The sequence below is a fragment of the Sarcophilus harrisii genome, chromosome 3 (assembly GCF_902635505.1).
Source record: "Sarcophilus harrisii chromosome 3, mSarHar1.11, whole genome shotgun sequence".
Classification (NCBI taxonomy): Eukaryota; Metazoa; Chordata; class Mammalia; order Dasyuromorphia; family Dasyuridae; genus Sarcophilus; species Sarcophilus harrisii.
This window is the reverse complement of record NC_045428.1, coordinates 495,049,389-495,062,285: the sequence shown is the minus strand read 5'-3', so window position 1 is coordinate 495,062,285 and position 12,897 is coordinate 495,049,389. Positions and strand designations below refer to the sequence as shown.

Below are 12,897 nucleotides of genomic sequence, written 5' to 3'. Positions count from 1 at the left end.
CGGCCACCGCCGGAAGCCTAGCGTGCGACCTAGGGGCAGCTAAACCGTGCGGAATGGGGGAGCCAACCTCACGCTTTGGAACTGAAATCATCCTTTTTACTAGAGACAACAAAGGACGGGGGAAGGGGGGAGAAGAGGAGGGAAAGGATCATTTATACGGCGCTCGCTATGGCAGGCATCTTATGTTACGCGCCTTTTTCTTTAACAGCTATTCTCTTACTTGATAGTAAGATCGTTTCTTTAAGAAGGAAGGACTCGGGAGTCCCCGAGGAAACAGCGGGACTTTATTGACGCTCGCTCTAGCTAGAGGAAAAATGAACTCCTCCCCAGGCTCACTCTCGCCCAACCCCTTCTTCCCCCGCCCCCTTCCGCGGGATCCAGGCGTGATTGGCTGATTCCCCGAAGCCGGAAGTGGCGATTCTGTCACCGGCGGCCCCGGCTCGGTGGAAGCCCGGAGTTTCCGCAGCCCCCACGGGCGGCTGCTGGACAGGTACGGCGAGACCGCGGGAGCGGGGGGCTGTCCGGGGGAAGGTGCTGGCACAGACGAGGGCCCGGAGTCAGTGGAACAGGAGGGAGGGAGGGCGAGACGACTGGACTCGGAGCCCTCGGAGCTCCCGAGGTAGGAGCGGCGAGGAGTGACAGAGCGTGGGACGCACCGCGTGGGTGGGGGGAGGGGGCGGCAGGAGGCGCGCGCCGCTGGGGCCCGGGGGCCGAGCTCCGCGGGGGGCCGAGCCAGGCCGGGACCCCTGGACTTTTGTCTGCTTTTAAGCACCGACGTTTCCTTTCCCCCTTAGCCTCGGAGGGCTGAGGCTGCGCGGCTCCGGGAGAGGAAGTAAAGTGGGTTGGGATCTGTTTGCAGAGGATCTTGTTTCTCTCCCACAAGTGCCAAGTTACAGCCGGTGCCCTGACCGTGAACCGGAGCGGCCTCCCTCCCACGTGACCTCGGGGCCACCTCGTTCTGTTACTTTCACTGACATTGACTAAACACCCGAGCGTTTAGTGACTTAGCGGAAATGAAATTAAACCGGTTCGCTTCCAGGAACCCCCATTCTGCTCCTGTACTCGGGTCACGCCCTCGCTTTGGGCTGTTTCCTCTTCCCGAGCGCTTCAGATCTTTGGAGTCTCCAGGTGCGCTTAAGGAGCCAAATGGCACCAATTCTGCCGCCCGTCCCGTACTAGCGTGATAGTTATTAACCTTTCCGGGTGTGGCTGCTGCTGTGGGAGTCTGCCAGCTCTTCCCCCTCCCCCCCACCTAGGACTAGGCGTTCCTGGGAACCATTACGGGTCACTCCCGAGCCAAACTCCCCGGAAGCTCTTGGGAGAAAGTGGGGCTGCGTGCGTTAACTTCACACGCCGCTGGTCATTTTAGTAAGTCTGGAGATACAAAAAAAAGCGAAAAAGCCGTCCCTGCCTTCAAGGAACTCACTGTCTCCTAGGGAGGGCCACTCTTTAAAAGCTGAAACGGTGGGAGAGGGTGCCAGAGTACGGAGGTCCCGAGATCTAATGGCCACTCTTCTTTTATAGACTAAAGAGGCTTCCTTTTGGAACCTCCAAACCAAGGAGGCATTTCTTCATCAGCTATTGCCAGTGATCTTTAAAAAATGATTGAGAAGCGGAAAGTCCTGAAGGATGAAGTGGATGAGATGAGCTAATGTTATCTCTGTTTTCAAAAAACCGAAGAGGGTAGTCTTCATACTGGAGGCTAGTGAACTTGCTTTTGATTTCTTATCAAATTCTAGAATATATTAAAGAGGAGACACGTGACCATTTGCAAAGGAAGGTGGCTGTCACTAAGAGCTTATATTTCATCAAAAATTAGTCATGGCAAATTAAGTTCACTTTGGATAGGGTTACTAAACTAAACCGCCAAGCATCGCAGTTGTGCCGCAGAGAGCACAACTCCACATTGTTTGAATGCCAAATATACGCGTGCCAAAAAAAAATTTTATGGAGAACTTACACAGGCAAGTGCCACAGAGTGATCAAAGTGATACAAAGATACTTTCAAAGTATCTCTTAAAAACTTTAGAATTGATTGTGTGACGTAGGAAACACTGGCACAGGATGGCCCAACATGGCATGCACTCATCGGAGAAGGTGCCATGCCCAAAGAGCAAAGCAGAATTTAATTAGCCTAGAAGAAGTGTCGGATGTGCAGAGTAACAGGATCCACCCCAAATGTTCACGTGGATTGTCGTGTCCAACCTGTGGCAAAGCTCTTCAAGATCGTATTGGTCTGATCAGTCACAGTAAGACACACTAACTCTGATTCTAACATAGTGATGTCAGTTTGGTTCTCTTCAAGAACAAAGGGTAATAACCTACCTATCCTAAGGGAATGGTATGAATATAGTGTGCTTGGATTTCAGCAAGACAGTCGACAAAATCTTACGTTCATCTTGTAGACAAAATAGAGAAATATGGGCCAGATGTTTGTACAGTTATGTGGATTTGGAACTGATTGAATGACTAGATCCAAATTCCATTAATAGATCAGAGTCTACTTGGAGGGAGACATCTCAGGGAGAGATCAGCATGTGCTGCAGGTGTCTGATCTTGGCCCAGCAATGACATGGATGAAAGTGCATGTCATTTAACATGTATTGGTCTACCTGCCGTCTGGAGGAAGGGGTGGGAGGAAGGAGAAAAATTGGGACAAAAGGTTTTGCAATTATCCATGCATTACCTACCCATGCATATATCTTGTAAATAAAAAGCTATAATAAAAAAAAAAGAAAATAAAATTAATGCAAAAAAAAAGTGTGCATGTCACACTTCTCAGATTTGTTATTGTTATGAAGAATAGTTAACAATGGATGGCAGTCATCAATTGAAGAATGGTTGGGTAAATTGTGGTATATGAATGTTATGGAATATTATTGTTCTGTAAGAAATGACCAGCAGCATGTATACTTATTGTGTATCTAATTTATATTTTAATATATTTAACATCTACTGGTCATCCTGCCATCTAGGGGAGGGGGTGGGGGGGTAAGAGGTGAAAAATTGGAACAAGAGGTTTGGCAATTGTTAATGATGTAAAATTACCCATGCATATATCCTGTAAATAAAAGGCTATTAAATAAAAAAAATAAAATAAAATAAAAAATAAAAAAAAAAAAAGAAATGACCAGCAGGATGAATACAGAGAGGCTTGTAGAGAATTACATGAACTGATGCTAAGTGAAATGAGCAGAACCAAGAGATCATTATATACGTCAACAACAATACTGTATGAGGATGTTTTCTGATGGAAGTGGATTTCTTCGACAAAGAGAAGATCTAACTCAATTTCAATTAATCAATGATGGACAGAAGCAGCTACACCCAAAGAAAGAACACTGGGAAATGAATGCCAACTTTGCATTTTTGTTTTTCTTCCTGGGTTATTTTTACCTTCTGAATCCAATTCTTCCTGTGCAACAAGAGAACTGTTTGGTTCTGCACACATATATTGTATCTAGGATATACTACGACATATTCAACATGTATAGGACTGCTTGCCATCTAGGGGAGGGGGTGGAGGGTGGGAGGGAAAAATCGGAATAGAAGTGAGTGCAAGGGATAATGTTGTAAAAAATTACCCTGGCATGGGTTCTGTCAATAAAAAGTTATTATAATAATAAAAAAAAATGGATGGCAGAGTTATTCAAAAAAGAACTAGATAGACTACAACAATGGGTTTATATTAAGAGGAAATTTAATTCAGTAAATATAGAGTAGTACACTTGAGTTCAAAGAATCGATAATACAAATAGAGGATAAAAGAGATGTTCCTATAAAGAGTTGCATGTGAGAAGGATTGAGAAATTTTAGTGGATCTGGAGTTCAATATGAAGAAAGTGTTATATAGTTACTTAATTTCTTTGTCACTTTAATGTTATATGATGGCCAAAAACAAGTGTCTTTCTAGTTTGCATTAAACATAGAGTAGTAACTGGAGAGTAATAGTCCCTTATCTGGCCTATGGTGTTTAGTTCTTGGAACTACCTTTTATTTATTTATTATTTTTTTTTATTATAGTAACTTTTTATTGACAGAATCCATGCCAGGGTAATTTTTTTACAACATTATTCCTTGCACTCACTTCTGTTCCGATTTTTCCCTCCCACCCTCCACCCCCTCCCCTAGATGGCAAGCAGTCCTATATATGTTAAATATGTCCTAGTATATCCTAGATACAATGTATGTGTGCAGATCCAAACAGTTTTCTTGTTGCACAGGGAGAATTGGATTCAGAAGGTAGAAATAACCCGGGAAGAAAAACAAAAATGCAGTTTACATTCATTTGGAACTACCTTTTAGGAAGAACTGTAATATTCTCTCTAAAATGTAATGTTTTCTGTTGAGGTTTTCATGGGGATTCTCTGGAAGTAGCCTTCATTTCATTCAGTGATCACCAGGAGAACAGCCAAGTGTTAAAGTCCAAATCCTTTATTATCTCTTTCAAAGTTTTGTCTCCTTTCCGGGGTCCGGTTAGCTTTCTTCTAGTCTAGATCCTTTATTATCTCCTTCCTGGGGCTGAGCAGCTTTCTGGAGAGCCTTTCAGTCTGGTCTTGGTCTTAGTAGGGGAAGTGCAGGAGTCCAGGCCAGCCACCAGGAAGGTCGAAGATCTAATTGAATTTCTCCCCTTGGTTCTGAGATCTTAAGCTCCTTTGGCCAGCCCTTTGCCTTCTCTCTGAATTTCCCTGGTTGAGGCTTCTAGCTTATATGCTGTACACCGAGTACAAACCAATTCATCACTAGGAAACCATTATTTGTTATAGGATTAAAATCAATGTTAAACTAGATTTAACCACTGTCTCCTCAATTCCACTTAGTACCTTGTTTCAAGTTCTGGCCCATAACATCTCCTTGTAGGATTAAATCAATCATACTGAACCATGCTAAATTACATAACTATTGTCTCTATCAATTCCACTGACTTAGTACCTTATAAGAATCTTTTGTTTCAAGTTCAAGAGTTCTGGCTCATAACAAAGAACATTGACAAACTAGAGTGTGTTCATAAGAGGATGACTAAAAGGGGCTGAATAGATAGGATCAGTTGAAGAAAGTGGCTTCATTAGACTGAAGAGAATTGAGGGGCATGATAGCTCTCCTTGAATATTACAAATTGCTGTCTGTCATATGGAAGAAAAATTAGGCTTGTTGTGCTTACTATCAACTCCCTATCAATTTCAGTTCTAACAGCAAAAGTGGAAACTGCAGAAATAACAGATTTCAGTCAAGATATGGAAAAAATTTCCTAAGGGTTAAAGCTGTCTAAACACTGAACGGCCTGGGATAATGCTGACTTCTCTTTCTTATGAAATCTTCAAGGGGAGAATGAGTGGCATCTTGTCAGAAATGCTGTAGTGGGCATTATCTTCTGGTAGGGGTTGAGAAAACAGTTCTAAATCTCAGCTTCTTCACCCCCTGTGTAATGAAGCATTGGTAACACTGGCTTTTTGTCACATCAGGAAAAGGTTAAAGGCACCACATCAAAACATTTCCCAGAGCCTTTCCATTGATTCCTAAGAGAGTAGAATGCTCTGGTGACCAGAATAATGAACAGGATTTTGAGTTGTAATTGTGGCCTGGCCTTATGGCACCAGTCACTTCCCCAATCTGGGTCTCATTTTAACTCCCTGAAAATGAGATTTGATCACCAGCCAGCAGCCTTGAGAATGACTCTTACCTCTGCTTATCCCCACCCCCAGGATTCAGGGAGAATACAGAAGATGCCATCTCTCCTGTTGCTACCTACAGATATGCGACCATAGCCCTGAATCTCCATTGCCCACAGAAAAAGTGATGCTGCTTCTGTTTACGCACAAGATGAGCCTGATGTGGCCGACTTGCCTGGGAGTACAACCCCACAAGGAGACCAGGTGGGAATGGATGGAAGAGTAGGAACCATGAGAATGACTCCCAGTGGATTTAGCTGAGAGAATTGAATTGAAGCATGCTTCCCTCCTTATCTTCCTCCCCCATCCCCAACATCCAAAAGAAGGAACGAGCTAGGATGGATATTTGTTTCCTGGCTGATGAGAACAACCTGTACTTTGCACTTCAGATTGGGGAAATGGAGTGGGAAAAATTAGCAACATGCCTGCTAGGGTATAGAAGCTAGAGTAGTGGTCTCATGGGGATTTTCCCATCTGCTAAGGAGAAATCACCCAACTCTTGTTGGATCTGACCTGACACTCCTCCCCTCCCACTCCTATACAGATCCTGTGGTAGAGGTGTTTGTGACAATAAAGGACCAGAAATCTTATCTATGTGAGAGGACGTTGCTAGTCCACCACCATCTCTCTCCTCTCAACTGTTCTAGGCCCAGCTCTCCCCTCTCTCTGATGCCTTTGTTCTGTCTGCAGCCCACCGCTCTGATGCCGAAGGGGAGGCACAAAGTGCAACCATGGAGTGCTGTCCTGGAGCCCTCCCTGAGCCTGCCTGCCTGCCTCTGGCTGATAGGAACTGGCTTCTTCTTGTTGGTTCCCTTGGTCACGACTCTAGAACTAACAGAGACAATCGGACCTGAGGTCCAGAGTCCTAGGGGGCTGAGTTGGGCTGTGCTCCTGGACAGGCTGGAGGGTGAGAACAAGCAAGAGAGTGAGGAGCAACGGGCAGACGCCCTGGCCCAGGCTGCAGGCCTGCTGAATGCGGGACGCATTGGGGAACTTCAGGGGCACTATCTCTTCATCCAGCCCCCTGGCCACCCTGGAGTCCAGCAAGAGGAGGCTGCCCGAAGGCAGGCCGAAGCAGTGTTGTCTGGGCACAAAGCTGTGCGCTGGCATTCAGAGCAGCGGTTATTGAAGCGCGCCAAACGCAGCGTGCTCTTCAATGACCCCAAGTACCCCCAGCAATGGCATCTGGTGAGTTTAACCCTTTCCTGCTGTGTACCTTAGATAGATACCCTCTAGGTATTTCCAGAGAGTTCTGGCTCTAAGGGAGTGGACTCTTGTGCAGACCTTTATCTGGATAAAGTAGTTTTATATAATGTCCATTTGCCTACAGCTATAGAGGGAGGGCCCAACACATGGTTCTAGCACTTGTGGTGTCTGGGGACAAAGAAGAAAGAACAGGAGAAGGAACAAAGGGGCCAAGGCCAGTCACATGGGGAGGAGGGCAACAAGACAGTATGTGAGAGAGGACAGACAGAAGACAGACATATGGGACCAGATGGATGAGGAGGGCTTGCAGAGGTCCTAAGCCCTGAGTGCAATAAGATGATAGTAGTGGTGATTGTAGTAGTAAGGTGAGCTCTCTGTGATTCCATTCTTCTGCTTTTATTTGGAGGGTTTTGTGGGGGTTTTTTTGTTTGTTTGTTTTTGTTTTTGTTTTTTTGGAGGGGGGGGAGGGGGGAACGTAACAAGCCATAGAGTACTAAGCTGAGGGGCTAGAGAGGAAAGACTGGGAGAGCACTGTATTATAAATAAAGTTAACAGGTTTTTTTGTTTGTTTTTTCTGGAAGGGGGATTTCTTTCAAAATTTGCATAATGCGCATTTAAAGTGAGAGTTCTGTACCTTTAAGATAGCTGGTAAAACCATCACTATTCAGTTGCTGCTGTTTATCTCAAAGGAGTATTTCAGTGGCTTGAAATCAAACCTGTTCTTGTGGGATAGAAAGAATTAAGATCTTTTGGCATGGCTCTTCCTCTGCTCACCTCTTTTATCCAGCTCAATAGGGTAACACTAGACTTTTTAGGAAACTTGTTCATTAGCAAAATCCTCACTTGCTGTACCCTCTTTTTAGACTTTCTTGGGAGCTATTGATCCATATCCTTTCTCTGACTTTTGAGTTGGCATGGGGTGGCAGACTGGGGAGAATCTTTCCCTTCCTCTTTTCAATTCATCTGCATCCATAATGAGCTGTCCAACATTGCTGTCTTATCACTGAATCCTTGTGCCTTAGAAACTACCTCTGACATAGCCTCTTCCCCCAGAATAACCGGCGAATCCGTGGCAGAGACATCAACGTGACAGGTGTTTGGGAGCGTAATGTGACAGGACGAGGAGTGACAGTGGTGGTGGTGGATGATGGAGTGGAGCACACCATCCAGGACATTGAACCTAACTATGTGAGTATCCTGGGGTTTCATAGTCACCATATTTTACACTATATCATTTCCACCTCACTTCTCCCAGAAGAATCCTTTCATCCCCTTGCTCCTTAAAGACTCTTGGGACCTGGAATGATGCTCTTTGCTTCTTTCCCTTTCCCCAACTTGCTCTAGGGTCGATTGCAACCATTATCAAGGGAAAGCCAACTCAGCACATTCTGGTCCCTGGTTCTTCCTGCTGCAGCAAGTAGGAAACATCAGCATAAGCAGTTTCCCTGTCCCCAGGGCTGTGTGGTAGGGAGAGTGTCCTACTATGAAAACCTGTCCTGTAAGTAGTTCCACCAGTAACCAAAGGACACGTAGATCTTTTTCATTCTTCCATATCAGGAAGGTAGGAAGTCATCTAGGAGAGAAAAGCCTAGGATACCCCTCAGGAGCTCAGACTTAGTTGTGTCAACCTTGTTCCTATGCTAGTCTAGCCTTACCATAGAGCTCTCTCTGGCCAACAGTAACAATGAAAGACCGTCCAATTAAAACTTTGTACACTGCTGTGGAGAAAATGAGCCCAAAAGTTCAGGATGAGCTTGTAAAGTCAAAAGTAGATGGTGCCTTTCTTTCTCTTCTCTCTAAGCTGAGTGAAATATGCCCAGCCTCAAAGCTTTAGTGAGCTACCCTTTTGCCTGAAACCATTGGTTCATTAAAGTAATCCATTCCTCCACCCTTTGCCCCAGACCAGGGAGTAACCTACTGCCCTTTCCTTCCCTACTTATCCTTTTTCAGAGCCCTGAAGGCAGCTATGACCTCAACTCTAATGACCCTGACCCCATGCCACACCCAGATGTGGAGAATGGCAATCATCATGGCACTCGCTGTGCTGGCGAGATCGCTGCGGTGCCCAACAACAGCTTCTGTGCAGTGGGGGTGGCGTATGGGAGCAGAATTGCAGGTAGCATCATTGCTTCTCTCTCTAGCCTCCAGATTTTCTGTATAACTTTAGTTTTATCTTCCTCTGTTTTGATCTCCCTACGACCTTAGAACAATCCAAACTGAAGCCAAATTCAATCTTAGCCACCCAATACCATTCATTGGTTCCATCAAATGTAACTTTAGGCAGAATTGGGAGAAAGGCGGAAAATAGTTTGATAGGATCAATGTAAATAGGAGATTGTTTTCAGGGATTGGAGAGGATGGAGATTGGCAGAGTGGCTGGGATAACTGGAGAAGTGGAAGAGAGAAGTATGGGCATGAGGGGAACCCTGTGGAACCAAATTGTGATTGTGCTGGCCTTAGGAGTGTGGGAGTTGAATGTGGTAGACAGGTTATAACCCTAGGCACAGAGGAGCAATTGTGGGGAGGGAGAGCTGGAAGCAGTGGAGTCAACCCTAAGTCTTCAGGGAGGGGGTAAGGAAGGAGGGATCTTCAGAGAGGGAACACACACACACACACACACACACACACACACACGGAATATATGTCTGCACTCCAGATATTTTTCTTGGTTAGTTAACAAATGAATAATCAAGGAATCTTTCTTCCTCTAACAATTCCTGAGTAAGATAAAGCTTCAAAGTGTTCTATCTCCTCTGATTGGATAAGGCTCTTCTTGTACCATTTTCCTCTTCTAGTTCCTGCTCTGGTAGTAAAAAGATAAGTTTTGTGTGCAAACCAATAAAAATAATAATAATCCCTAGCATTTTGAAGAGTGCTCTAAAGTTCGCAAAGTGCTATATATATAAAAAAAATCTCAATTAAGCCTCATAATGCTGTGAAGTAGGTACTGTGGGTGTTATTATCCTCATTTTGCAGATGAAGGAACTAAAGGTCATACATTGTTTTCCTGGTCAGACAGTTAATAAGTGTTAATAAGGATTTGAACTCATTCTTCCTGATATCAAGCTGTCTAGTACACTATGACACGCTCTGTCTTTCTAGGGTAACTTGGGCGATTCTGTCTTGCACATAAAGGCCTTCCATAGCTCCCAAGTTTCATCTCAATTCTTGTCTATTTGACTAAGGTTAATTCTTCAGTAAATAAATGCTTAACTTCTTAGTACTTTTGTTTTTCTCCTGTTTTCCAGCAGAGGGCAGTATCCTTTTGCAATTGAGACAATTTCTAGTTCCAGGAGGGGAGAGATCACATTATTTTTTCCCTAGGTTCATATAGCCCTCACTCCTTCCGAGAAAAAAGTGGTGTGTTGCTACTCCATTTAAGAGGGAGAAATTAAAGTATCTCCTCAAGGCCATATGGTAAATTGGTAAAGCTAGGAAGAGAATATTGGTCTGCATCTGCTAGCCAAAGATTCTTCCCCACAGATTTCAATCTCAGACCCTTGCATTAAGGTGAGATTGAATTATCTCTTTCTTTTCCCCTCCTGTTTTCCCAATGCTCAGGTATCCGGGTGCTGGATGGACCTTTGACTGACAGCCTGGAGGCTGTGGCCTTCAACAAGCACTATCAGATCAATGACATCTACAGCTGCAGGTAAGAGAATCATCCATTCCATTCCAATGGGAAGAATTGAAAGACTTGGAGCAGAAACTTGTGTACCAGAGCTATACCTGGCAAGTTCCCAGAAGAGCCTGATGACATTTCATCCACTGTGGAGTACAAGTACATGGTGGACTCAGACCATGCAGCTCAAAGAAACCATAGAGATCATGAGAAAACTGAGTCCCAGTGGGTTCAAGGTAGTTAGCCAGGATTACACAAGTACAAAGTGATAGAAGTGGGACTCAGACCCAAAGGGGTACAGTAGTAAATAGCAGAACTGGAATCAGAACCCAGACCTTCACAGTTTAAATCTAGTGCTATTCCCACTACAACATACCACTTCATTTTCCTATTCTCCTGAGCCATCGTCACATGAATCCCCATCCAGGCCCAATCCTTAGATTAATGGACTACTTTAATAAACCAGTCTACTAATCTAAGGAATTCTCAGAAAAGAGAACGTTTTCCCCTCCAATCACAGGACAAAAGCAGTCCTGGTACCACATCCTTGCCTTTTATACACACACACACACACACACACACTCTCATTCACACTCACACTCACTCTCTCTGCCTTAGATTAGCAGAGATTGTCAAAGAGAGAACTAGATTATCCCTATGGGATCAGTTGAAATTGTCACCCAGATGGGATTAGGACAGTATTATCAAGGATATATATTTCCTCTTTTTTTTTTTTTTTTTTTTTTTTTTGCCGAGAGGCAATTGGGGTTAAGTGACTTGCTCAGGGTCACACAGCCAAGAAATGTTAAGTGTCTGAGGTCAGATTTGAACTCAGAGCCTCTTGACTTCAAAGCTGGTGTTCTATCCACTACACCAACTAGCTGCCCCTCATATGTTTCCTTTTGAAAAAAGAACAAAGAGCTCCCCTGCTCAATACTCAGGGCTTCCATGCCCAAAAATTCTACCTTCTGGCCAAAGGCTAGGTTACCCAGGCAAGAGGGATAGCTATGTTCTCCCATATCCTACTTTCATTATCCTCTGTCTTTGTCAGGGCCTGACTAGATTTGTTTTTCTGTATACTAGGCCTAAGAAAGTCATTTATTTTAAGGGAAGGTTAAAGTTCTCCAAATTTGAAGGTTTAATGCTGAGGAGAAAGGACTTTAAATCATACTAACCATTTATATACCATTTTTCCCCATTTGTAAAATAGAAGGCATTGATCTTGATAACTCGGGAAAATCCTGGGAGTGTTCCAATATCCCTGTCCTTTCAGATAGTTCAAATGTTCTAAAGTCTCTGAAGGGGACAAAAAAATTGAAAGAATGGATGGCCAACTGGGTCTGAGAGGTCTGAGGGCTAGCTCTACAAGGAACTTTTCACTGCTGTCTCTCAACAGCTGGGGACCAGATGATGATGGAAAGACAGTTGATGGCCCCCACCAACTTGGAAAGGTAACAAGGAGCTGAAGTCCAAATCTTTGGTAATATCATTCTCATTTTCATTGCTCTAGAACATTACTACCATAAATCAGTGCCAGACTTTTACCTTCTGCTCTGGGAATTCCTTTCATGAGGGGAAAAAACAACCTTGTTCTGGTTTTGAGGAGAAATGGGCCTAGAGCAAAGAGAGTTGGAAATGATTGGGGGGTTTTTTATTCTTATCTTAATTGCTTTTCCCACACAAAACAGCAAATAAGCAAAAAACAACCACAGAATTCCTCTTCTTAATCTTAATTTTTTTTTAGTCATATTTGCTTGCCAGGCCCTCCTTGAATTTTGAGCTTGGGAAGTAAGAAATCTTTCAGGGAAAACATTTAGAGCCTCTCATGCTGAAGCTCCAACATTTCTACTTCTTAGGCTGCCTTGCAACATGGGGTGATTGCTGGTCGCCGAGGTTTCGGGAGTATCTTTGTGGTAGCCAGTGGCAATGGGGGCCAGCACAATGACAACTGCAACTACGATGGATACGCCAACTCTATCTATACAGTTACCATAGGTAACACATGAATGTTGTGTGTCTGTGTCTGGGCAGTTTTCTGTGTTTCAGCGGGGTGGGGTTTGGGTGGGGGTGGCTTTTTAGGTTTTCAGTGCCTCATAGTTAAGTCTTCGGGTGTGTCACTTGCCATCTCTGCAAGGAATGACACTGCAGTACAGTGACATCAACACTGGACTTGGAGCCAGAGGGCCTCGGTTCAGAATCTTCACTTTTCTACTCGCTAATTGTATGACATTGGCCAAGTAACAGCCTCTTTGGGCTTCATTTGTAAAATGAAGGCATTAGACTAAATGAGCAGTAAGGTCCCTTCCTACCTCTAGATCTGTGATCCTGTGAAGAGAGTGCTTTCCATAAGCTTTCAGGACCTCTTTAGAAGTCTGATGAGAAATTTCTTTTAACCATTGT

General features: G+C 44.3%; 1 protein-coding gene across 2 annotated transcripts in view; it reads left to right on the top strand.

Moving 5' to 3' along the window:
• Positions 1 to 18: 18 nt before the first annotated feature.
• PCSK7 (proprotein convertase subtilisin/kexin type 7) overlaps positions 19 to 12,897 on the top strand; it is a 29,667-nt gene continuing 16,788 nt past the window's right edge. Inside the window, exons 1-8 of one of the 2 annotated variants that reach the window (XM_023499429.2) lie at positions 19 to 619; positions 5,703 to 5,873; positions 6,360 to 6,857; positions 7,929 to 8,063; positions 8,826 to 8,991; positions 10,437 to 10,527; positions 11,894 to 11,948; positions 12,354 to 12,492. In XM_023499429.2, coding sequence (XP_023355197.1) covers positions 6,372 to 6,857; positions 7,929 to 8,063; positions 8,826 to 8,991; positions 10,437 to 10,527; positions 11,894 to 11,948; positions 12,354 to 12,492 — 1,072 coding nt within the window. In that variant the 5' untranslated portion in view covers positions 19 to 619; positions 5,703 to 5,873; positions 6,360 to 6,371. The remainder of the gene's footprint in view (positions 620 to 5,702; positions 5,874 to 6,359; positions 6,858 to 7,928; positions 8,064 to 8,825; positions 8,992 to 10,436; positions 10,528 to 11,893; positions 11,949 to 12,353; positions 12,493 to 12,897) is intronic. The other variant, XM_003764195.4, reaches the window with a different exon arrangement.